Source organism: Dioscorea cayenensis, chromosome 14 (assembly GCF_009730915.1).
Source record: "Dioscorea cayenensis subsp. rotundata cultivar TDr96_F1 chromosome 14, TDr96_F1_v2_PseudoChromosome.rev07_lg8_w22 25.fasta, whole genome shotgun sequence".
In the NCBI taxonomy this organism is placed as follows: Eukaryota; Viridiplantae; Streptophyta; class Magnoliopsida; order Dioscoreales; family Dioscoreaceae; genus Dioscorea; species Dioscorea cayenensis.
Genome location: NC_052484.1, coordinates 20,070,001 through 20,096,293, shown reverse-complemented (window position 1 = coordinate 20,096,293; position 26,293 = coordinate 20,070,001). Strand labels below are relative to the sequence as shown.

The window sequence follows — 26,293 nt, the reverse complement described above, 5'->3', positions numbered from 1 at the left end:
TTCCAAGAGGGTCTAAAACAACATTAGCGCATTTAATGAGGATACAAGAGCAATTTTTTTTTTTCAATATGCTCACTGCATATCTGATCCCCTCAATTTTGTTTTTTTAAAGAAAAGCGATAAGTACGTGTTAGTATCTCTGTCATGCACGCATAAAAATACCTTATGAGCACATGTGCATAAAAATACCTTATGAGCACATGTGAGAGGGATGCAACATCACCTGTGAGTTTAATTTTTCAGATGAGGATTCAAACCCTCACTACTCCGTAAATCATATGAGAAACTCATGCTAGTGCCTCTAACTACTTGAACCAAGTGGTTTTGGAACCATCAAAGATCTATATCATATATTAATATTTGATTAAATTCACCTCTAAAACTTTATAATTTCTTTCACCTCAGTTATATAATAATATTTTGAACATTAAAAATCAAGGAGATGCATATTTAACAGTTCCTTTTGTAAGATTAGATTTAATTATCTCATGCATTTCATTGATGTGTAATATTCACTCTATGTAACTCATTTAATAATATTGTTTATATCATTTATCTAAACGTTAATCTATTCCACATATTTTTAAATTAATTTGACAAAATTTTATTTAGCACAAGTTATTTTTATTTATATTTGATATATATATATATATATATCACCTTTATTATCTAGTGGTTGATTTTGACCAGAACCCTTTCTTTTGAAGTGGGCCCGGTAGACTTGAATTTGACTTAGTAGGCTTTGACCCGTCTACATTCTCCTACAAATGAAATATAAATGGGTTGGGCCTACTGCAGAGTTGATAATTGGAACTGTGGGCCTTGTTTGTCATGGGCCAGTAAAGTTATAATTCTTATCAATCTCAGGGTTGTTTTCATAAAATTCACCCGAGAAAACACCAAATCGTCTTCCGATCTTTATCGCCACCGAAAACCGAGAAAAAACCATGTCGGAGCCGTACAAGAGTGCGAAATCCGGCAGGTTGATCTTCAAGGGCGGTGATCTCGCCGCCGTGAAATCCATCGACAAGAAGAAGAAGAAGAAGAAGTCGAAGAAGCACGAGGACGGTGATGCCGGCGAGGAGAAGAACGTCCAGAGCTTTAACGATGGCGGCGTTGTCGCTGAAGGTGGCCCTTCCGATCTTTACACCATCGACGCTGCGAAGAAGATGAAGTATGAGGAGTTGTTCCCCGTTGAGACCATGAAGTTTGGGTACGACCCCGCCAACAAATCTCGCTCTGGCGCTCGATCCGTTGAGGAGGCTCTTGATGATCGTGTTAAGAAGAAGGCTGATCGATACTGCAAGTGATCAGTGATCCACTTCTAGGTTTGTTTTGCTTCTATTTAGGGTTTAAAAGAATTTTTTTTTTTTCTTCTTGGATTGTCTGCTGGAGTTTTTGTGATGTTAATCTAGTAAATGCTCGTATTTCCTTTTTTTGATGTTAATGAGTAATTTATTCATGGAAAGCTTGAGAAGAAGTTTGCATATTTGAAATTGATTGTATTGGTTTCAAGGATGTTCCTAGGAATGTGAATGTAGATGTGTGATTCATTGACACCAATGAATTTATCATGTTAATCTTATTGCATCCTTTTTCTTGGTGTTTTTGATGCTAATAGTATAATTTGACCATAGCCAAATTTTTTAAGATTTTGTTTCCTAAATTGTTTGCGGTCTTGATGGTTGGAATGGTGTTGCTTGTTGGTTTAGTACCCATTCAGTGAGAGTGAACCAATTTTTTGTGATTCTTAATGAAGTTCACTTAGTAGCATCATAGCATGCTTCTATGCAGCTCTTTTTGAGCCCTGGTTGAGTGCTACTTTCTATTCAGGTGAGGAATATTCTGTTTGCTATTTGTGATTCAGGACAAACAGCAGTATTTCTGTTATTTGATTGATTGGTTGACTAAAAGGTTTGCACATAATCAGATTTGAATGCATTCTTCTAATGATGATGCTCTTATTTTAGTGTATTATAATCTTTTGTTTATAAGTTAACATGGATAGAATATGGTGATGTTTTTTGTATGGCTTTAGAATTCTTATGCATTTGAGTAAGGTGAGCTGTTATTGGTTGTTAACCCTTTAACTTTAGTTTGCGAGGAGCCATCATCTATCTATCTACAGGATTGGTCAATTTAAAATTGAGTGTGATAGGTGGTTTGAATTCTTATCAATTTTGTTTGATAGAGATCAGATAAGGGTTACAAACCAGATGAAATAATTCAAGGAACTTTCGTGAATATTTTTAATCTCATGAAAAATTACAAAGGCCAATTATCACAGTTCATTAATCTTGAAGAACTATATATGAATACTATAATTCTTTTGAAAAGGACTATGCTAGAGAAACAACTATTTATTATTCCTGTATCTATCGATATTTGAAATCGAGTTTGTGTGAGTTTAACATAGAATGAAGTGTGTAGAATGAGTTACTCATGGTAATAAGAATAGAGTGCTTGCATTTAAATAGCATATATGTGTTATGTTTGTTGACAAAGTAGTACGGGTTTCCTGCTCTCATCAATAATTAGCGTGTGGATGGAATTATTAAACTCTATTTCAGGGTTCATATAGTTGGATGTAGATATATTTATATTTCGCAGTCTCATGCGCTAACTCTAATCCCTACAAATGGCTTATTTTTAAAGGATTTTAGCAAGTTATTGGTGAACCACATAAGCATGCCCCAATTCATCCTTTTGAAGTAAAATAACTTTCACCTTCAAAGACATGGTTTGGAGGTTGATTTCTTGATTGATTGATTATGAATCTAGCAAGTTGTGGTGAGGGTTGGAAATGAATGTTCATTAAGGATGTTAAGCAATGAGAAAACATGGTATAAGGCCTTACAACTTTTGAATTCATGAAATTTATGGGCTCTTGAACAAAAATGAAGGGGATAGATAAAGATCTACCTGAAGATTTCATTTCTAATAAGATGACTACTCATCTCATTGCTTGTTCAATGATTGAATGGGTGCCTCTTACTAACTTGTTTGACAAGAGCTATGCAGAAGGATAGTAACTGACCACTGTTTACTTATTGGCGTTAGAGCCCCTTTGTACAAGGTAAGTTTGTGATGCCTTTGCTTTGATGGCTCATACTTGTGCAATAATTGCTTGTAGAAAGGATAATGCTTCTTTACCTTAACAAATTAGTTTGTGCGTAGTAATAATGATAAGTTGTTTTGATTGCTTAACAAATGGAATGACTGTTAAGTTAATTGACTTGGTGTTCCTGTCTTGGGTTGTCATTGAGTTCTGAATCCAAGTCAACACTATCAGGGCCCTGATCATTGGGCGGGTGAAGATCCGCTAAGATTTTAATGGTTCAGAAAGCATGTAGATAGAGTTATGAGTATCCTGTTTTGGTTTGGACTTGCTAGACTGAGAACTGAGAAGAGAAATGCCTTCTGGAAGGTTGTGGTATGAGATGTTTTGCATAAATTGGTTGTGTGAAAGTGCATTTAGTCATATGCGATTTCCATGAGATTTAGTTGCTAGTTAATGTGGTTGTCTATTCTTGAAGAGACAAGCATTGCATTGTTAGCCAAGTGCGAGTTGTGGGAGGGTTTTGGGACATATATGGTGCATGAAAGATGTGAACTTTTTTTATTGGCTTCTTTTGTCTTATGCTGCTCTCCATTTTGAGAAAGCATCTTCAGAGTTAGCATTCAATATTGGGATCTTTTCAGAGGTGTATGCTGAAAATGGCTTCTTATCCAATGAATTATCTGAACCTTTTAATCAATATAATTCTTCTAATTTCATCTCAGTAATAAGAAAGGAAAAATGCCAGTTGTTTGTTGCTTGAACTGTATTGATTCTTGAACTACAGAACTGTTAGCAAAGAACCTATAGGATTTTTTGTGTGCATGTTATCTGTTATTACTTAAAGACAGTTTTGAATTTTAAACTCATCAGGTGACATTTTTGTGTGTTTTCATGGTTGTTTTCCAGGGCATGACGCTGCAAATTATTGCCGACTGGAATGTTCATTCTCTGGCCAGACTAAATGAAGCAACGGTGATCTCGACTTTGGACTTGTGAGTTATTTATGCAGAGATGCCTCTACTGTTATTTCTACCTCTTCTTCTACATAGACTGAGTCAAAAGCTGTAGTTTTATATGTTGACAACTGAGATTGATGACATTAATCTGCTCTCAAATTTCTGTATGATAAACATAAATACAAATTTGATTGAACGTTCATAGTGTTCATCTCTTTAACAAAGGAAATCAAAATTACAGTTAACAAATCTTGATAACATCATAATCACAATTGATTTGTCAAAGCTCATCACCCGGTTGACAAACTTAACATTGTTTCTTTAACTTGCACTTGGATTTGCTGAGAAGGATCACACTTGTATAAATAAAAATACAGCTTCCAAACAGCAACCATGGCGTTGACATATACAAAAAGGAAAAGAGCTTTTCAATGGACACAAGTAAACTAATGATCTAACAACAGTTAACCCTCAAGCAAAAAAGAGGTTTTCCATCCAAGAATTAATGGACACGTCCCTTACCAAACAGTGTCACCTCCTCTGAAATTATTATTCTTTTAATCTATCATTCCATTGTCCCACAATGTTCAGTGGAATGTTGGCATGCAGTACCTTGAGTTTTCAAATTCAAAGTTATTTGTCCTTTGTCCTTTATTCACACACACACACTGACACACACACACACATATATATATATATAATATAAAAAAAATGTACATATTAAATTAGACATAGAAGTTATTATTGGGGTTTAATAATGAGATAACCTAGGTCAACATGGATGGATTAAAAAAGTCTCAGGAGGTTGCCGGTGATTAAGTAAACAAAGGGATGTGCAATCTTTCCCCACTTGATTTTAGAAAAAGTAAGCGTGCTTATTGCTCAACTTCTTCTTCTTCTTTTGTTTTGTCTCTTCCCTTCAATAAAGTTTGTGGGTCATCTCCACTTGTGCATCTCTTCTTACACATCCTCTCTCTTACTTTTTGGGTGCATGAGTGTTATCTCATGTAGAAGCTTTACTTGATTATATTCGTTTAGTTAATTAATAATATATGATTATGTTTGGATGTTAGGCACTTGCCAATCTTTTTTTAGTGAGGATATGTAAAGATGTGTTTAGAGAGATGAGTGGCAAGAAATGTGAAATAATAGTTAATAAAATTTGGATTATTGTTTAATTTAATCTATGAATTAAATTTGTATTTATTTCAAATTTTAAATTATATTAAGAATTTATTTTTTTAAGTTAATGTTGCAACTAATATATATATAGTCAACTATTGGATAGCCTAATGGTATAACATTAAAATATAAAGGGAGAGGTCATGGGTTCAAATCCCTCACCCGGCAGTACTGTTCCCTGCGGATTCCAGTACTGTGCGGTTCTGTTTACATTCATAAAAAAAAGGTGCTTGTCGCTTATTATTAAAAAAAAAAACTAATATATATATATATATATATATATATATATATGTTGTACATTTACATATTTACCTATTTACCTCATTCCACAGAGGACAAAAAAGAAAATCTAAAACAAATAAATATCTTTACCAACAAAAGGTAAAGCTCATTTTCATTTTGTCTTTATATTAATTTAATTTATATAAAGAAAAGCATTATATATGAGACTTAACACCACTTTAATAAAAAAAAAATGAGGCTTAACCCACTTCAAAAGCTTGAGTTTGAGATGTGTATTCTTTCTTGCATTGTTTTATATTCTTAAATCTTTTTCCAAAGACATGCAATCTTTCACTCCCTGTCCATGAATTTGATAAAGATAAAACTCTTGAAAAGAATGTACAAATAATTCAACTTTATTTATTTATTTTTCAAGCATGTCAATGTCACAAAAGCAAAGAATGTTACACTAAGCACCTTCTTAGCATTAACATAAAAATTAATAACAAGGGATTGGCATCCAAGTCACAACATTCCCTTTCTTTAGTTTATGCAATAGCATGCTCTGAACCAAATTAAAGTTTGTTTAGCTTCATTATAATTCATCTCCCTAGACTTAAGAGATTAAGTATATTAATATACATATATTTTTTTTAATAAAGGCTTTAATGTGCCTTTATCTTTTTGAGATGTCATATATATTATGAAAAACACAATGGGTGTGGATGTTATGGTGAAGATGGCCTGCGTCTTTGAGTGGTTAACAAAAGAGTCCTAGTCTCAATTCTCAAGAGAAGGGAAAGAGCTTTGCAAGTGTTTTAAAGGGGAAGTGATTTTAGTGGAGGTAGATGTCACATAGCCTTTGTGGAGAGAAATAAGGTGGGGAGCCACCACACCACCTACCAAAAAGTTGTGCTTTTCAAAAGATGGATTAATTCATGTAATATATTAATTAAATTGATTTTTCGACAATGAAATATGTATAGAGGAGATTGATCGATAGCTAGCTACTTGATCTTTTATTGTATCTTTTTTTTTTTGTTGTTTTAGTTTCATTTGTCTATGTATTCTTTGTATTAAGACCGTCCTTTTCATTAAAAATATAAAGAATTGATAGTTTCATTCGATCTTATCTTTCTTTGTATGATTATATCAAAAAAAGGAAAAAAGAAAAGAAAAAGTTGCAGAATATTCATATTGAAAACAATGAGCTTTTACGTGGACTGATTTGCTTCCGCTTGTGAAAAATAATGAAAACCGAGTATTTGTAGAGTCTAGAACTAGTCCAATGATATAATCTCTTCATTGTTTATATATATATATATATATATATATATATATATATATATATATATATATATATATATGAAAAAATGGATAAAACACAATTTTGTTAATAAAAGGTGAATAAATATCGAAAGATTGAAAGCAGAAATACAAGACTATATAACAAATTTAGATGTAACTACAAGTAGTGTTTAGACATTAATTGTTTACATTTTTTTTTTCAATAAAAGTGGATAGACCGTCACTTTATCTAAAAATGAAAGATGATTATAAAAGAAAAGAAATTAAAGATACAATGACACCCAAAAATAATCGGAGATAGGACTATTCATCTTGGGTGGTGTGAGCCATATTTGGTTTACCGAAGAGCTTAGCCAACGCCACAATTAGACATCATTTTTCCTAGGATTTTTATTCACTTGGGACCGTAGGAACTTGATGTGTCATTTGACGATGGAGATCGAATTCTCAAGCATAATTCATTTTGCATCGAAGACTATAGAAAACCAAAGAAAAACATGTGATTAATATTAATAAATAGTCCTAATTGGCAGGAATAATTTGGAAGCAAAAAAAGATCATTTCATTCTAGCCCAAATAACCTAGGACAAATGATTTCAAATGTCCTTAACTGTAGTCTTAAGATCAAGCCTCTAGGAGTACCATAATTAATTGAAAGACTTGGGATAATTCGAGAGTCAGAATTTGTGATCAAAATGGTTCCACATTCGTGAAGAGAAAAAATAGGAGAGAGAGAGAGATGGCTAGCACTTTCAATCATTGAGTGACGAAGTACATAGGTAGTGGTTGGAAGAAGTGGTGGAGCTAGAAATCATAAATAAAGGGGGCAAATGAAACTTAATAAATAAAAATTCAACTATAATCAAAATTAATAATTATTTTTTAAATAAGTCTTTTACATAAACAAGTACTGCAAATCATCAACAAAGCAAATTCACAATTCTCCCTACGAGTTTTAATATTTTGAAAATAATGAATGATTGTTTCATTATATATCAATATAATCAAAGATATTTTTCCCGATGTATGTCATTAAGCAACAATTGATCACCAATTCTATTACGTAGTTGAGTTTTCACAATGTTCAGTACAGAGAAAACTCTCTCTACAAATGTAGTTGAAATTGGTAAAATTAAAGTTAAATTTAAGATATTAAATAAATTTAATTTCTAATCAAACAGAAGTCATAGCTTCATCATTATATAAGAAGAGACTAATCTCCTTTTATTTTTAGTTAGTAAAAAATTAAGTGGATCGATTGTAAAATAAATGTGGGTAAATTAGGATATCAATTAATTAAATTATTATTAAATTAATTTATTCTCAAATTATAAGGGGGCAATTGCCCTTTTTTTCCACCACGTGGCTCAGCCACTAGTTGGAGTATATTACATCTCCTGGTGTATCAATTGTGATAATTTTGTTGTTCCAGGCAAGTAGATTGAAAATTATTTATATTTTAAAATAATAATACAAATTATCCCCATATAATATAAATTAATGAATTTATCATAGCATATATGAATAATTGTATGATATTCCATTGATTTTGAATATATATCACATCATTGGCAGAATTAGATACGCAAACACTTGAATTAAAATAACATTATTTATATGTTAAACTCAAATCATGGCCTCATATAACTATGGTAATCATCTTCTTTTACATGTTTCATAATATCAAGCAATATAATACATGAAAGAAAACCATAAAGGATTTGAGAGGGGGCCATATATGCATGCAGATACATCTCTGCTTGTTCTTAATGCACATATTAATGAGTATATATTAATGCAAACTGTAAATCTAATAATGAGAGGTTTAGTTGTCTAATCAATATGTCCTAAATGCTTTTTTATTCTTTAACAAATTAGACAAGTCAGGTGTCCGAGACGTGCACACTACCGGAATGTTCTAAATGCACGGTGTTATACTTAACTTGAAAATTGGTACAGTGAATTACAGAGTGGTGTGCAGCAGCTGTTCGTTGTGCTGTTGTTATCTTTCTTTATTGTCATCATGTCTGCATCTCAAATGGTGTTGGGTCAATTGCATGCCAAAGTTTTCAACGATGTCTACCTTGTTTCAGCTTACCATTTTTATTTTATCCATAAAATCTTTAATTTTTATTTATTAGTTATTATTTCAATAATAATGTCTTTTTTAACCATTTTTATAATAGAAATATGATAATTCTTTTTTCTTGTCGAATGAGAGGTCACGAAATGAGCCCCTTACACAAATTGAGGTTAATTTATTATTATATATTTAAAAATAAATAAATGAACAACAAATGAGTTTAAGTGAAGACACGGAGAACAACAAAACATAAAAAATCAAGCTAAAAAAATAGCAATGACAATAATAAGATTTGAAAGTAGCTTATTAAAAACGTATTTTATTAACTTTATTAATATATATATATATATATATATATATATATATATATATATATATATAAGTGTTGAGTTTCTTGTGTAAGTTATTCATTTTGAGAAAAACATGAGATCGAATTTCAAAATCCAAGTAAAGTGAAGATATATGTATTTGTTGAACTTATTCCACACCTATGCATATTGTTGACATGTGCTTCTCACATTTAGATAAAAACAAAAAGGAGAGGGTTTAAAAGTAAAACTCTCCACTCGTTCTAGTAGTTAAAGTCCTTATCAACGATCATTTTTCTTGGAGAAAACAGGAAAGTTATTTCCTACCCCTCCTTGTATTCATTTTAAACTCAAAACCACTCCAAGAACTTGTGGAAAAAGCACTCAATTGCTTCTTAGAAAGAAACTCTCCACTACTTACCAACATCACAACCTTGTCTTTTACCTTCCTTGCATTTGGTCTCTTAACTTTTTTTTTTTTTTTGATAAAGTTGGTCTCTTAACTTTAACCCACTCCCTAAGAATTAACCCTTGTCTCCACATGACTTGAACCTTGGATTGTGCCAAAAATAGAATATCCTCACTCTCACATCCTATACAGAATACAGTTTAGGTTTCCATATATGAGAGAGATCTTTTCTGTTTTTAGTGAAGAGTAAACAAATTTAAGGTCTCAAATGGTAAGCCATGTTTGCATGGTGCCCTCCATGCCTGCCATGCATGCATGAATCACTATTTCCTTAAATGAAAATGATAGTTAGCATGATAATATTTTAGAATGGCATTTTATAAAGAGATGCCATTAGCCTATATATGTCGTTAGTGTTTTTTTAACTTTATTCTTATTTCAATTTACCAAATCAAATCAAAAGTACATTAATTTTTAAAATATTTTTTTTATGACAAAAGTGAATGAATTACAATATTATTAAAGTAAAAGATAACTATTACAAAATTTAGTCAGTATAACCAATGTAAAAACAAATAGTATAAATTTCACTAACAGAGAAAGCAAGTTGGTGAGAAGAAAAGCTAGCAAGTGAGAGGAGAATTTATTAGTATTGGTAACTTCTGGAAATAATCCATGTAAAAAATCATTTGTTCAAGATGGTACGACAAAAGATTGGACTCTAAGAGTCTTAGTCGGATCATGAATTGATGGTCCTATTTCCTCAAAATCATTATTACCAGTTTAAAGATCTCAAAATTTCATATGACTATTGTGGACATTGAGATCTTCCACTTGATTCTTTTCGCATTTGTGCATCTCAAAGCATTTCATTAAATCCTCAATTTAATCATTATTTTTTCTAAAATAATTTATCACCATATAATCTTTTATGTTGATTGTTAACTCCTTTCAAAATATACTATGAAAAGAGTTGTCATACCATGCATAATTAATTTGATGGAATGAAGCATGACAATTAATTATGGTTTATCACCATAAAACCTATTTTTTCGGTTTGCAACCTTTCAATCCTAGTGGAGTTGCCAGAATTGTGTTGTTATTCATGTGTTAGTTTTTTCTCGATCGATTAATCTTTTTATCATTATTTTTTTTACTTTTTTAATTATAATTGCGGTGTATTCATTTTTCAAAATAATAATAATAATAATTTTTTATTTTATTTTATGTCTGGTACTTTAATTTTTTTTGTACTTGGTGTTCTCTGTTACTTTCTCTCTTTTTCTAATAAATCTGTCGTTTATTCACTTTATTTAAAAAATAATAATAATAATATAATTCATTAATCTCAACAGTACTTGTGTATAAGAATTTCTTGAATAATATGTTTTTAAGATAAGTTCTTACAGTTTTTGCCTGTGAGAAAACAAAATCTGAAAATAAAACAACACTCTCCAAAATTTAAAAAATAAAAGAAAGAAAAAAAAAAGGAAAGAAAGGTTGACGTCATGGCAAAGGTACAATGTCCTTGATAAAGAGCAAGGCCTCTTAACACTAGTATCAATTCAATTCCAAAGGGAAAGGTGCAAATAAAGAAGGTGCTTCTTCTTCTTCTTCTTCTTCTTCTTCTTCTTCTTCTCCACCTCTACCTCTGATCATCTTTCATGGCTCAGTTAGAAGGGTCAGAAACCTCAGTTGCAAGCTCTTCCCCCACCCCAAACTGGTGGGAAATCCATGCCACTCCTCTCTCCTCTTGGCACTCCATCAACCGTTGGCAACTCCACAGCCACCACTCCACCTCCTCCTCTTGTGATGAAGACAACTCCACCTCCGCTGATCTCTCCGGCGGCCCCTCCGACAACAATCTTTGGACCCATGTCCTTCTGTGAGTACTTGTATATAATACTTCCATTTCTACTACTGTTTATAATTAATCTCATGCATGCATGCATGCATGATAATCAACCTCATGCATGCATGCATGCAGGAATCCATTAGTGTGCCTAGCTATATGTTTACTTCTTTCTTTAGTGGGAGGAGAATCTAATCTAATCTAATCTAAATCCTAATCTAAATCTAATAGAAGTGATTGGAATGAATGAAAGAATCTTATGATTGTTTGTGCTTTGAGTTGTGGCAGTGCTTGTCCTTCTAATGATTGATGGATATTGCTAGCTAACTAATTATTCCCTTTAATTCCATTCACAATAGTTTATTTATTAATTGATTTTGTTGTAGAAACGTTGGAGGTGGTGGTGATATGAGCCAGCATCACAACCATGATGATGGAGACAACTTCCTTGAAGTTTTGTCTTCGAAGAGCTTACCCACGGAGATTTTCGATCCAGCTTGTGATTACTTGAAGAAAATGGACAGTAGCTGGGAGATCAACAACCCACCATCTTTCAACAACTTCAATGGAAGTTTAATGGAGCATGAGAGGCTCACCAATCTCTCTGATCTTGTGAAGAATTGGTCCATAGCCCCTCCTGCTGCCAACTCACAGTTTGATTCACTACCATGCCATGTTACTCTCAATCCAATGACTTCTCCATATGTTAATTCTCATATCAAGACTGAGCTTCTTCCAAGCATTAATGAAGGAAATTCAAGTAATTACATGCCTTACATGAATGATATCAAGATGGAGAACCAGCATCATCAAGATATTATAGGATCTTCAGAGCATACTTCAGTAATGAGCCAGTATATTAATAGCAGCGCTGGAATGGGATACCAAGTTAGTGTCAATGATAATAATAGTCACAATAATAACTTTGAGAACAAGTTCAACAATGCAATCAGAAGTAGCAGTGATGTTTCATGGTCTGGTTCATCAAGAAGTTTATCAGACTTTATATCTTTCAAGCCAGTTCAGTTTAGAACTTGCAAGCAGGTTGCGGTTAAAAGCTCAGATCACTCATCTTCTCATGATACTAAGAAGCAAGGATATGATACTTCATCATCTGTAAGACATGCATGCATTTATTTCTTTATATATATTTAGTATGTTTTATTTTTTATGAGATTTAATTAATAGTTAGTGATCATGTGTTGATATATGCATGCAGACAAAGGGAAGTGGGAGAAGCACTGGAACAACAAATGAAGGGAAAAAGAAAAGAAGTGAGGATAATTCAGAAGCACTTCTCAAGAAATCAAAGCATGATAATTCAAGTGCTTCATCTTCTGCCAAGGTATCAACTTGTGTCAACTTTAATGAATTAATTAGTACATTGAAAGTGAAATTAATTATATATATATATATATATATATATATATATATATATATATATATCTTACACAAATTAAACAGCTGCAAGTGCCCAAAGTAAAGTTTGCAGACAGAATCAGTGCGCTCCAACAAATTGTTTCACCTTTTGGCAAGGTAATTAATAAAACAAAGTTTATAACACAAATAAAATGCAAAATTTAAATTTTTTTTAATTAAGATTTAAACATTTTTTTACAGACTGATACTGCATCAGTGTTAATGGAAGCAATTAACTACATCAGATTTCTGCAAGAACAATTACAGGTAAATCCATATCAACATTCCAACATACTTTTACAACCATTTTCAATATATATATATATATATATATTGATCATTCTGATGTTCATGCAGCTATTGAGTGATCCATACATGAAGCTCAATGCAAGCAAGGTATGTAATTAATGAATTAATGAGAGAAATTAATTAATGATCAATGGAAATTAACATGATTAATGGATTGAATTCAGGAACACAATTCATGGGGAGGAATGGAGAGGAAGGAGAAAGATAAGGTTGATTTGAGGAGTAGAGGACTTTGTTTGGTTCCCATATCTTGCACACCACAAGCATATAGAGAAAACACTGGACTTGATTACTGGACTCCAACATACAGAGGATGTCTGTTTAGATGAAGAAACAGACACTAATTATATTTTTAATTAGTGTTTCATTTCTAATCTCTACTGTTATCTTATATCTAATTAATGCTAATTAATTAATGCTCTCACTGTATTGTTTACACTGTGACATGTCTTTTATATGTCTGAATGAATGCCCATCTTTTTCATCTTTGTGCAACTAGCTTTATGTTTTTTTTTTCTTTATTTTTATGAAGTGGATAAACCTTTTTGTGTGTGTGTGTGTTTTTTTTATTTCTTTGCTAACTTGGAAAATTAAATTTTTATAGTTAATAAGATATTGTACAAAAATAGAAGATACTGATAATCTTCATATATTCCACATTTTAAATTTTTTTTAAAAAAATTCCAAAAGAAGCTGATATATAACTAATTCTTTAACAATCTCTCTAACTTGAAATTTAAAGATACACATCTTATTAGATCATCTACAAAATAAATAAATAAATTAATTAATTAATAAAATAAATACTTGAGATAAATTTATGCTAATATGATAATTAAAAAGAAATTAATTTATATAATTCAAATACCAAAAACAGTATATCCATATAAAAAGAAATCTTATTAAAAATTATTCGGATATTAAAAATTATATCAACTATAAATAAAACTCAAAAATTATTGTGCTAAGTCCAAGAGAGAAAAGAAAAGGGCAATGAATTTTAGTGTTCTTAAATTACGTTTCGGCTTCCGGTCGAAAAGAAGAGGTAGTGTTTCGAAATCCCCATTGTCAATCATGTTAATCTTCTTCTTTTAGTGTTTAGATCTTGTTTTCGTTTTTGTGATGCTTGTAATCAGTTGGCATGTCTCCAAAATTAGGTTTTTTTAATGAATTTTTGCAAATTTTTTTATTATAATATACATGTTTGTGTAAAGCCCTAGAATTTTTGTTGTTTATCTAGACAACTGCATAGTTTATCATGATGATTGTTAAATTTCTTGTGATTTATTATCTGCATGAATGTCATGAAATGGATTTCTGTTGGATTATGATTAGAGTTTGATGTCACTCTTGCAATGTCCTTTTAATGTCTCTGCAAAACCCTAATTTTGATGTTTAGTGAACTCTTGTGTTGAACATGGTTATTGTTGAATTTAGTGTGACTTATTCAGTGTATACATGTCAGATGAGATTGAAATTTAAGTTTTTCCCCCTGTTTTATGAGTAGCTTTTCCTGGATTGCTATTCATTATTGTGATTCTGAGTTTGGTGTTACTTTTGTAATGCATTGACTTCAATGTCTCTGCAAAACCAAATATTTTGACATATAACAATGCATCTATTTGTCAAAGAACTTGCCAGATATATAAGCTGTTAACTCTTGTGTTAATCATGGTTATTGTTGAATTTCTTGGGATTTATTTCTTTGTATAAATGTCAGATGAGTTTGAAAGTGAAGTTGTATTTCTTTGAATCATGAATGTTTGTGATTCTGAGCAGAACTGAAGCTCTTTACCAAGAGTTTGGTTTCACTCTTTGTAATGCGTTGCCTTCAATCTGTTTGTTAAGTAGGCAATGATCATCTGATTGCTGTCGATAAGATGAGGAACAATCGTGTCCGGTTTGTGGACTTTGAACCCCGGCAAGGTGATGCTCAGAACAATCCTATTTATGCGGAGAATTTCAACACTGGCCCTCAGGAAGGTGGCCAAAGAAACCCAGTTGATGTGGATGATGTCAATCAGATGAGGAACAACCATATTCAGTTTGTGGACCTTGAACACCCCCGGTCGGGTACTTCTCAGAACAATCCCATTTATGCAGAGAATTTCAACGCTGGCCTCCATGGCCTTCTTCCGAAATCTAAACAAAGTGACCAGAGAAATCCAGTTGATGTGGATGTGCTTCAATTCAACCATCCTGTACCCCTGGATGAACCAGATGATGATGATATTTTTTATCGAATTGCTGTTTACAATTCATTATCTGATTATGGTGTCACAGAAGTCATCAACCTTGATGACTATTATCCGATGGGAAAAAAATATATGCAAGCCATTGATACTTATGTTAATGTTGGGGAGTCCAGTTCTTCAAGTCAGAAAATTCTAACTGTAGATTGCAGCCTTTGCTTTGAAAAGGTTCTCATAGCAGAGATGTTTGACATGATTGGATGTTCTCATAGCTATTGTTCAGATTGTGTGAGAAAGCTCATTACTGCAAAGCTGAGTGAAGGTGTGGTGAAGGTACTGTGCCCTGAGGTTGGATGCAAGGATGGATTTTTGTTGCCATATGCATGCAGGATGATCCTCCCAATAGATGTTTATTCAATGTGGGGTGATAAATTATGCGAGGAGATGTTACCGGAGAAAACCAAACTATACTGCCCGTTCAAAGATTGCTCGGCTTTGTTGATCAATGATGATGAGAAAATTGCACAATCAGAGTGCCCACATTGCAACAGATTGTTTTGTGCTCAATGCAAAGTCCCATGGCACATTAATTTTAATTGCAAAGATTATCAGAAACTTGGCCAGGATGAGAGACAGACTGAGGATCTTTTGCTGATGAAAGTTGCAAAAGATAAGAAGTGGGGGAGGTGCCCGCGGTGCCGTTTCTTTGTGGAAAGGACTCAAGGTTGCATGTACATGGTCTGCAGGTAGTAGTGACACTGACACAATTATGAATTAATTGTTTTGTGTGATGATCATTCATTCATTCAACTAACCAATTGTTTGTTTTGAAACTTGGTTGCTTACATCTCTGGCTTTTAATCTGCAGGTGTGGCAATACCTTTTGCTATGGCTGTGGATCAAAGATGGACAAAAATTATCATTACTGTCCAAAATGCCGACGCTAAGCTCAAGTTTGGTGTTCCAGATTGATTTGATTTTACAAGCCAATTTTAACAGAAGATGATGATTGATAAAACTGCTTATCTTCTTGTTGCAAAGCTAATGCACTTCATTTTATATGAAGTTCTCTTAGTTCTTTTTAATTTCTCCAGATTGGATGGATCACATGCTCTGGCATTGGACAATGCTCATGTGAATTTATTTACATATTTAGTTTTTTTTCTTCTTTTAAAATAAAATGGATAAACCATGAATTAATAACAAGAAAGTACTATTTAGTTTTGGTGTTCATAGATTTGCCAAAGTTGGGTTAGCCTAACAGTTAAGACCCAGCATTTTTTTTCTTGTAAAAGGTATGAGGTTCAATTCTCATTCAACTTATGATGAGCAGAGTCTTTTGTGCAGTGGTGGTGGCAGACCTGTGCAAGTTGCTCATAGAGACTAGTTAACTTTATATATATATATATATATATGGAAGACCTGAAATCTTTTGAGCTTTTATTCAAACAGCAGCAGGTAATCTGACTTTCCAAATCTTTAACCATGCATTGCTTTTTAGCTTAGTTAAATAAAAGATTTCATGCTCACATGACATTAAATTTATTTATTTATTGATATCTTTATTTTTTTGGGTTGTGTGTTTGTGTGTGCAAGTTGTCAAGTGAAAGCCATCATGGCTCTTAAATAAATGGCTTTTGTCCTTTTCTTTTTCATATATTAAGTTTTTCCTTTTTATTAAAAACTGGATAAACCACTGATTTATTAAAAGAGGAAAAAAATAGTAAGACAAAAATAAGCACTCTCACCGAAGTGAGGGAGTGCAATCTTGAAAAGAAAAGGGAAAAAGAAAAGAGTGCGAGAAAAGGATCTAATCGTGCAGGAGCGCATCATCCCGGCGCCTCGGGACCCGACTGTAAGAAACAGGATTAAGTTTTCCTCTTGCTTTCAATTGAGTAATATCTGTCATTTTAATGTGATAAATAACACAACATCTTCAATTTTAGTCCTTTCATACTGACACTCCAAATAAATACAATTTTTTTAATATGATCATTTCCTTGAACGCAAGTGCACACGAAACACATTCCGAGCGAATATTTTCACATGAAAATAATTATTTATTTTTAAAATATTAATGTTTTTGTGAAAATTAAATAATAAAAAGATTGGACCCTCCTCCCTCTATAAAAGTGGTTCACTGGCCAGTTTATCAACTACTCACAACTCTACTACTAAATTACTATTACTACACTGCTCTCTAAACTCTTCTCTGATATCTCACGCATTCAGTAAAGCCATGGCCGGTGAGCTGCTTTCCAGGAGAATGGTTTCAGCCATTGTTCTTGTCATGCTGCTCTTGATAACCCATGGTTCTCTCTCTTTCTCTCTCATGTAAATATATATAACTGATCAAATTTATGACTAACTATTGCATGTTTTTTTTTTCTTTTCATGAAAAAAAATAAAAATAAAAATAAAGAGATGGGAACAATGACAGTAGTGGATGCAAGAAAATGTACATCTCAAAGCCACAAGTTCAAAGGGCAATGCTGGAGTGATACCAACTGTGCCAATGTTTGTCACAATGAGGGGTTCCCTGGTGGTGAATGCATGGGCTTTCGCCGCCGCTGCTTCTGCAAAAAGGAGTGCCATTGAACGTAAACACTTTGCATGCATGCATGGATGCATGCATATATGACTGGGTTTCAGTGTTTCTTGTGAGAATAAGGTGGATCAGTAGATATATATATATGTATGTGTATCTGCTGGTCTTATATGATGGTCATCTTTAGAGTTCTTTTTTATTTTCTTTTTAAAATAATTTTGGCGTATGTGTATGTCTGATTTCATGGAGCTTCTTCATTGGCTCCGTGAGTGTTGTATCTCTACTTGGTTCTTTGGTTCAAGTGGTTATGGTATGGAGTTTGATTTGCACTTTCAGTTCTTGCAATATGATATGGATGCATTCATCCTCTTCATTTGGACTGTAAAAAAATGAAAACTCTCATCTTGGATTCCTACTGACTGTTGGTCTAAGGAAAAAAAAAGAAAAAGTACTACTGAGTGATAAAAGTAGAAAATTGACAAAGAAAGGTGAGAGGACTTAATGGAGATGGAGATAAATTGCTTAAAGCTGTCAAAGCACACTGTCAAAGCACATGGGCTGTATGTACCTGGCACTCTGCCCATCAATATTATTAATGTCTGCCACGAAATGAAACACTGAAATGCAGTGAATTGAATCAGACCAGTGAAACAGCCAAAAAAAACTTCCAAATTTATTTGATTTGGCTGTCTCCCTTATGATTACTTCAATCTTTCTTTTATTTTAATAAATAGATTTTTTGTAATTATTTTACTTGCATAAGACACCAAAAATGGGACATTACTTACCTAGCAACATGAGAATTATATTTATTTATATATTTTTATAAATAATTTTTAGTTGCTTATCTACCCTTCTAACTAAATGTTAATATTAAAAAAATTGAATAAATTACAATTTATTACCAATTAAGTCATAGGTTAGATGAAGGAAAGAGTCACAAAAGTAAAACTGAAAAACTCCAAAAATATGGTTCACCAGTTGTTAAAACTTGAAAGGTAAACTTATAATGGTGTGTAAATGAGAGGGGAGAGGGCAAGTGAGCCCCTTGCAGTACATAAACTGACTTGTCAAACTAGCCTTGATTGTACTCAATTTCGGTACAGGACCCAAAAAGCTTGAGAGGGAAGAGGGCAAGTGAGCCCCTTGCGGTACACAAACTGGCTTGTCAAACCAGCCTTGATTGTGCATCACCCCTCTTAGGTTGCTCTCAATTTCGGTACAGGACCTAATAAGCTCCATGCTTTTCCTCACTATGTTGATTAAGTCTCAAATTATTTTTTCGCTTTTAGTACGGTAAATATCCATATATATATATATATATATATATATATATATATATATATATATATATATATATATATCCGATTAATTTTAGCTGAAATCACCAATTGTCTTTGGGTCAATTAATATTGGGTTCCTTACGTAGAGGGTTTATTTCTAGGAGACCCTAGATCGTACTTAATGTCTTGCGCAAGGTGAGTACATGTGAGTCGGTGTTGAGTCTTCCTCCCCACACATGCATGTCCCTGGATTTTGGTATTTGTCACCTTTTTTTTTAAAAGAAAAAATAGCTAAAATCAAGTTTAGATGCAACACTGCAGAATTAAATGTGCTGAATTAAATGTGCTGAAGCAAAATGATCTAAATAATAGCCTTCCCAGAAAATCCCATATCATTGTAAGAGAGGATCTGAAATTAGATCTCCACATCAACCAAAGGAAATCTATTACAATTTTTTTTTATAAATAATTAAATATTTTTTATTTTTTATTTTTAAATAAAGTATATAAATCATAATTATTAAATAAGCAAACATAAACACACCACAGAGTCTACAAAATAACAACGCAGCCACTAGAGGCTAAAACCACCGAAAAGAAAAGAAAACAAAGTCCACTGAAAGTGTAACAACAAAAAGAGACAAATAATTACGGTAATATTCTATTAAACATAATTTTTTTTATCACCCTTTTTTTGTTTGCTTGTCTATTTACTTTCTATCTGTGATATTCACACATTATTAATTCAACCAAATCATAATTTAAATAATTACGGTAATATACTATCAAACATAATTTAAAAAAAATCCTACTTAATATTATTTTATTTGTGACAGGTAATGAAATAGTGCATATATGCTTATTCTTAGTAATTACTTTATAAACAACAACTTGATATGGATACTACCTAGAAGAAGAATAAACAGTCAAGGGCAAACTATCATTTTAAACATCTCAAATATATGCCATAGGCCTTTCGGTCAAAACGGGGGCTAGCCCATTACAAAAGACTTGGGTTGTAAGATGTCCATTGCTCGAATTTAAAAATGTTAGAGCTAGGCTCTATGATTGGTATCATTTGATATCTGTCAACAGTGACATGGCAAAAGTGATGATGTGGCAATCAAGATGACATGGCATGATGAAGTGGCAATGAGATGAGGTGGCGCACAATGAAGACATGAAGGCTATTATTGGAAGCACTATTTTTGGCAATGAACATCAAAGTGAAAATATCTCTCTTGAAAAGCAAGCCATGAGTAGAAAATCTAAAGTTATGATTTAATCTACTTTTGGCAAGATCCAAGATGATAAAATCTATCTTTGGTAACTCGATCTACTTCTCATGAGAGATTTATTATTTTGAGGCTAAGATGTGTAGATCTTTAGTTTGGTATTAAGTTTAATTGAAAGAACAAACTAAGAAAGGCAACTCCAAGCTATAAAGACTCTCAAGACCATAATTAGCAATTTAACTTGAAAAAAACATCCAAAGCTAATTATGAGTGGAGCTGCTTGAAGATACAAGGCTATTTATGGGAGAAGCTATTCGAAGACTCAAGCTATTCAAGGGCTATTTCTTGGTGTAATAATCAATCGGGTATTGCTCGTCGCTAGGGCCGGCTTGACCGCTGCCTAGTGAATCTCATCTGGATTTCTAATTTTCAATCTTATTCCTTGTTTCATTTACCTCGTATTTTTTTCGATCATGCCCCTCTTCTTCTTTCTATTTATATGCATAGTTTTAATAATCGTAAGAATTTTCGCTTTGATAACTTTTGGTTTGACTATCTTAGTTGTCACAACGCTATTGGAGAAACTTGGAATTTCATTCCTCATGGGAACCCCATGCATGCTTTTACTCATTATCTGTCTCGTTCCCGCTCTAGCTTTTTTCTTGGAGGGCCACTGGTTTAAATTCCCTTGATACCGCTCTTTCAGAGACTGATGCTATTATTCATTCTTTCGAATGTGATGACTTTCTTGACACTTATGTTTCTTCCCAGCTTAGGGATTAAATGCAATGGGCTCAGCGTGCACATCTTCTTTAGCTTCAAGATGGTGATCAAAATATTGCTTTTTCCATATCGCCGTCAGGATTCGGTCTCATTTTAATTTTATTTCTCAAATTTCTGATGTGGATGGTAATTCGGTTTTTGATCGTTCTGATATTGAGCATGTCTTTCTTAACTTCTATTCTAATTTATGGTCAGATTCTTCTAATAACAATTTTGTTGACATTTTTAATGCCCTGCCAAATGACCTCCCAAGATTATTTGACCTAGAAGGCTTGAAACTTACCCGTGATGTCACTCGTGAGGAGGTCTTCGCCACCGTTCATAAATTGCCATATGATAAGTCTCTAGGTCCTGCTGGATTAATTCAATGCATAATTTTTTCGATTCTTCTGGTCAGAAATTAGAGATCATCTTTTTTCGGCAATCAGGTATTACTTTTCTCATTCTATCATGCCAGCTTCCTTGGGTAAGACTTACATTGCTCTCATTCCTAAGAAAGCTAATCCTAAGCTGGTGTCTGATTTTTGTCCCATTTCTCTTTGCAATGTTTGCTTTAAAATTATTTTAAAAATTTTAGCTAATCGGCTCAAAACTATTCTTCCTAAGCTTATTAGTAAAGTGTAAGTTGGTTATGTTATTGGTCGGTGCTCCTTTGATAACATTATAGCCTTACAAGAGATTTTTCATTCTATTGTGCATAATATTACATGGCCTTCTAGGATGTTAGTTAACACTGATATTGAGAAAGCATATGATATGTTAAGCTGAACTGCAATTTTTGCCACCCTAGCTAAGATGAATTTTCCTAATACTTTGATTTCCTGGATTAATACTTGTCTTAGATCCAATTCCTTCTCTTTCTTATCAACGGTCAACCTACACCTTGGATTTCTTGTTCTTGAGGTGTCCATTAAGGTGATCCCATTTCTTCCTGCCTTTTCATCATTGTCTCTCAAAATCTGATCTCTATCTTGAAATTTGCCTTGAATATTGGTTTGATTCCTGGGTTGGACAACAGTCTTAATTATAACTTTAATCTCTTATGTATGTTGATGACTTGCTCCTTATTATTCAAGCTACTAGACAGGCTTCTAGGAACATCAACTTTGTCTATCCATCTATAGACAGATTACTGGTAAGAATTCTAATGTTACCAAGTCAGTCATTTATTTTCCCTCTTGGTTTAATAGAAGAGTTTCGAAAAGCATCAGATCAATTCTTAATTTCAAAATTTCTTCTTTTCCCATCTCTTACTTGGGAATTTTAATTTCTCCCAAGAGATTGATTGTTTCTTCCGTTAAGCCTATCATTGACCAGATTCAGCTTACTTGTGCTTGTTGGAAACATTTCAAATTATCTATGGCAGCCAAGTCTACTTTGAGAAATTCCTCTCTTTTCTCTGTCCCAATTTATTACCTTTCGGTTTATCACATTCCAGTTTCTATCCTCAAGGATATTCATAAAATTGTTAGGCATTTCTTCTGGCACAAGGGTGGCAATGGAAAAGGCATCCATGCGGTTTCTTGGAGTTGCATTATTGAATTTAAGACTAAAGGGGGTCTGGCTCTTAGAAATCTCCTGATTGCTAAACATTCTCTTCGGCCTAAGCATGTCTTTAATTACTTAAATTCTGTTGGTTCAATTTGGGTGAATATTTTGCATCATAAATATGGCTATATCAATTTTTGGAGGTAGGCTTCTCCCCGCAACTGTTCGTGGTTCTTTAAGGGCATGTGCACTGTAGCTCTTATCTTGAACCTGTAATGTGGGATTAACTTTGTTAATCCTTCCAGTACTTCTTTTATGTCCGATCCTTGGGTGTTTTGAGATTGCCCTCGCTTATAAGCCTACTTTCGTCAATATAAATCTTGACCAAGATATGTTCAATTGCTCTAATTTCATTGAAAATGGAACATGAAATTATCTTCGGTTGAATAACCTTTTTAGAAGTATGATTGATGAGATCCTTCCTAATATATTGGTCGGATTGATAACACTGAAGAAAATCATTGGGTTTGGACTCCCAAGGCTCAAAACTCAAAACTCTTCTCCAATGTTTACCATTTTTTAGAATCATGGCTTGCCAGGATTTGTTCATTAGGAGAGAAAAATTTGCCATTTAAGGGTAACCCTGAAAGTAAACATATTCTTTAGCTCACATTTAAAGGCAGAATTTCTACAAGTGACTTTCTTAATTTTATCAACTTGGGACTCATAAGCATGTGTATATTTTGTGGTTTACACTTGGAAACTGTTGATCATCTGTTCTATTATTGTGCTTAAGCCTACACAGTCTGGAATATTGTTTCCGACATGAATGTCACTCCTATTAATTTCTGTAATGGCTTTACTGATTGTGCTTGGCTTGTTGAACTTGCTTACTCTACCAAGATGAAGGCTATTATTGCTGTAACTTCCTAGTTCCTTTGGAAGGCCCGTTGCGATGCTATCTTCCATGATATATCTCCAAATTTTGATTTCATTGCTTATAGGTCCATTAATCATGCAAAAGCTAATCAGTTGTGCTAGAATGAAGCTGTCAGGCAAGAGGTTGATTCTGAACAATTTCTCAGATGTTGATGGTTTATATCTTTTTATTGCATCAATATGGACAGATCATGATTAGGTTAGTAAGAATGGTTTCTTTATAACAGCCTCTAATTACACTATCTCCATGGCAGGTTGCTCGTCTAATTCTATTGAGATTTTAATTGTTGCTGAAATTAATTCAAGGTCTGGTTACTGCTCTCCAGACTGTTGTGGATCAAGGATTGTGTGTTTAAAATGTCCTCATTAGTTCTACTGATATCGCATATATTCTCAATTTTGCTAATCCGATTTATATCTGGCATTTCAAACATTGGATCAATCGTCTCAAAATAATCATTGAAGTTGCTCTCCATCCTCGCATTCATGTTACCCCTAGTGATTGGATGATTCCTGCTTTCAAGCTAGCTAATCTTTGGTAGAAACTTGCATGTTCTTAATCTTTACCATGTTGGTCGTGACTTTCAATAGTGGCTCATGCGAACATTTGTGGATGCTAGCTTTGTTTTTTAATTATCATTGTTAGTCAGCTTTGTTTTTATTCTTTCGGGTCCTTGTTCTTTTTGTTTTTATTTGTTTTTGTTTTTTTCTAAATTAATTAGCCTTGGGGCTCCTTTCTACAAAAAAACAAAAACAAAACAAAACAAAAGAAAACAAAAGAAAAGAAAAAAAAGAAAGGCACAAGCTATCTTTGGTAAGTGCATATATTTGAAAAAGATTGATGACCCAAGCTTGGATGATTGAAGATCATGTTTAGAAGATATTGAAGAGGTAATTTTAGATGAAATAAGATTAAGTTTAATAACAAGAATATTGAAGGCCAAACTTGGATGAATGAAGTCAAGTTTGAAGACTGTTGAAGATCAAACTTGGATGAATGGAGATTAAGTTTGGAAAGAAGATTTTGAAGATCTTTAAAGACCATTTTTTTGAAATGGATTAGCGCCTAGGTGGGTGCGACCCTCAGGAGAATGAAGTATTGATAAGGTGTGAAAAGACAAGTTAGTTACTGACAGTGAGTGTTTAAAAGGAGTTAACTGCATCGACTTAGACTGGCACAGTCGGGAGGACTACGGGAGATGCAAGGTCGTATTGCAATGGAAACTAGAACTCAGTCAAGATTAGCAAATGTGCCACGTTTAAAGCTTGGTTAGAACAAGAGTTGCAACGTTTAACTTTAAAAGGTGTCTAAGTTAGTAAAACACAGAAATTCTAAAAGAGAAGGTGCTATATTTGGGACGTAAATACGTCTATATAAGAGACCCCTACTCTAAAATTTAGAATGTGCCACGAGTGAGAGACCCAAGTGTGTTGGGTGAGGAGAGTGGACATCGGGCAATCTATAGAGGGTTATTCTTTATCATTGTGTGAATAAGAGTGAGTGTTGTACACTTCTGTCTTTCGCTCTTTTAGTAGATTGTTCTCTTTGGGAACAACCTCCTAAACATAAGCAAGTTGTGCCGAACTGAATAATCAATTCATGTGTTTACTTTCTCTTGCATATTTGATTTTACATTGAGTGTGTATGATTATATTAAATGAGAGGTTGAGCCAAAAATTCCTACATTACTACCCCTCCGGACCTAATAGAAAAACAATGGACATAATAGTTCAAAGGATTCATGATTGTGAGTGTGGATTTATAGTCCAATTTTTACGTTACCTAGATGATAACGCATGGACAAGCTATTGTTAACTCATTAGGGCACACCCTTGATTTTACATGCACATGTGGCATTTCCTTTAAATAAAACAACTCAAATATATTATGCATTATACATATAATAAATATGAAGTTAAACTTATGTCTCTACAATATAAGAGAAAAATTTAAAAATGAAAGCAATTTATTTTTTTTTTAAATTCTTTAATACAAAATAATATTAAAAAAATCACAATGTGGTTTCAAAAATGAAATTTTATTTCAATAAATTTGTGCTCCATCTATTTTATTTTAATAATAATAATAATGTTATAAACCTCAACCCATTGCTGCATTCCAAAATTGAAAATTTCTTATTTATAATTATGTTTATTTATTCACAAAATATTAAAAATCATATAAATTATGTTAATATTGATCTTATATTTTTTTTTAAAATATTTTTAGTTAATTTTTTATCATCTCGTGGGGACAATGCCAGTTGTCTTCTCCAAATAAATAAAGGGCGATAAAATATATATAAATATAGAACTATAGAAGTATAAATAAGCTATTAAAACTGATTAATAAATATACTTATTTGCTTCATTCCCAACTTCAACAGAAAGGGCGAAAGAAGCTCATTAGATCTAATTACATTTTAACAACGGGCAACATTAAATACTTCAAGAATTAGAAATATCTATCCATGTATAATCCAAGGATTATTCAAACTCTCATATGAATTATGTCTGCTTCCCAAATTAAAGTTTTATAACCTAATAACATTAGTCCTACTGTTAAAAATATTGATGTTAAAAAATTCTAAGTTAAAAATATTGATGTAGGATATTTAAAATGTTCCAAGTTTAAATTTCATATGTAATAGTGATAATTTATCCCCGGTTATGAGTATGAGTTTATAATTACTAGTCTATGTCATTGAGTGAGAAT

At 32.8% G+C, this 26,293-nt stretch overlaps 4 protein-coding genes across 5 annotated transcripts; all 4 read left to right on the top strand.

Annotated features, from left to right (window-relative positions):
• The first annotated feature begins 890 nt into the window (after window positions 1-890).
• Window positions 891-4,226, top strand: LOC120275214. The gene is made up of 2 exons (XM_039281737.1): window positions 891-1,328; window positions 3,968-4,226. The coding sequence occupies exon 1, from the start codon at window positions 948-950 to the stop codon at window positions 1,308-1,310; it is 363 nt and encodes a 120-aa protein (XP_039137671.1). The 5' UTR covers window positions 891-947; the 3' UTR covers window positions 1,311-1,328; window positions 3,968-4,226.
• A 6,811-nt stretch (window positions 4,227-11,037) lies between these two features.
• On the top strand, window positions 11,038-13,593 carry LOC120276243 (transcription factor bHLH111-like). The gene is made up of 9 exons (XM_039282965.1): window positions 11,038-11,046; window positions 11,107-11,127; window positions 11,203-11,414; window positions 11,768-12,497; window positions 12,601-12,726; window positions 12,846-12,917; window positions 13,002-13,067; window positions 13,158-13,196; window positions 13,274-13,593. Exons 1-9 carry the CDS (start codon window positions 11,038-11,040, stop codon window positions 13,436-13,438), a joined length of 1,440 nt encoding a protein of 479 aa, XP_039138899.1. The 3' UTR covers window positions 13,439-13,593.
• Window positions 13,594-14,073: 480 nt separating this feature from the next.
• Window positions 14,074-16,521, top strand: LOC120275292 (E3 ubiquitin-protein ligase RNF31-like). Of its 2 annotated transcripts, none has more exons than XM_039281825.1 (3): window positions 14,074-14,154; window positions 14,961-16,047; window positions 16,170-16,521. In XM_039281825.1, the coding sequence occupies exons 1-3, from the start codon at window positions 14,103-14,105 to the stop codon at window positions 16,246-16,248; spliced, it is 1,218 nt and encodes a 405-aa protein (XP_039137759.1). In that variant the 5' UTR covers window positions 14,074-14,102; the 3' UTR covers window positions 16,249-16,521. The 2 variants fall into 2 exon arrangements, with proteins under 2 accessions (XP_039137759.1, XP_039137758.1); XM_039281824.1 differs by having other exon boundaries at window positions 14,089-14,154; window positions 14,958-16,047.
• Window positions 16,522-17,446: 925 nt separating this feature from the next.
• Window positions 17,447-18,184, top strand: LOC120275887 (defensin Ec-AMP-D1-like). The gene is made up of 2 exons (XM_039282612.1): window positions 17,447-17,613; window positions 17,724-18,184. Exons 1-2 carry the CDS (start codon window positions 17,541-17,543, stop codon window positions 17,897-17,899), a joined length of 249 nt encoding a protein of 82 aa, XP_039138546.1. The 5' UTR covers window positions 17,447-17,540; the 3' UTR covers window positions 17,900-18,184.
• The last annotated feature ends 8,109 nt before the right edge of the window (window positions 18,185-26,293 follow it).

Coding starts and splice junctions, on each gene's coding strand:
- LOC120275214 (XM_039281737.1), top strand. CDS start 948: ATGTCGGAGCCGTACAAGAGTGCGAAATCCGGCAGGTTGATCTTCAAG.
- LOC120276243 (XM_039282965.1), top strand. Junction 12,498..12,600: donor GATATGATACTTCATCATCT/GTAAGACATGCA, acceptor ATATGCATGCAG/ACAAAGGGAAGTGGGAGAAG. Junction 12,727..12,845: donor GTGCTTCATCTTCTGCCAAG/GTATCAACTTGT, acceptor CAAATTAAACAG/CTGCAAGTGCCCAAAGTAAA.
- LOC120275292 (XM_039281824.1), top strand. CDS start 14,103: ATGAATTTTAGTGTTCTTAAATTACGTTTCGGCTTCCGGTCGAAAAGA. Junction 14,155..14,957: donor CTTCCGGTCGAAAAGAAGAG/GTAGTGTTTCGA, acceptor CTGTTTGTTAAG/TAGGCAATGATCATCTGATT. Junction 16,048..16,169: donor TGCATGTACATGGTCTGCAG/GTAGTAGTGACA, acceptor TTTAATCTGCAG/GTGTGGCAATACCTTTTGCT.
- LOC120275887 (XM_039282612.1), top strand. CDS start 17,541: ATGGCCGGTGAGCTGCTTTCCAGGAGAATGGTTTCAGCCATTGTTCTT. Junction 17,614..17,723: donor GCTGCTCTTGATAACCCATG/GTTCTCTCTCTT, acceptor ATAAAAATAAAG/AGATGGGAACAATGACAGTA.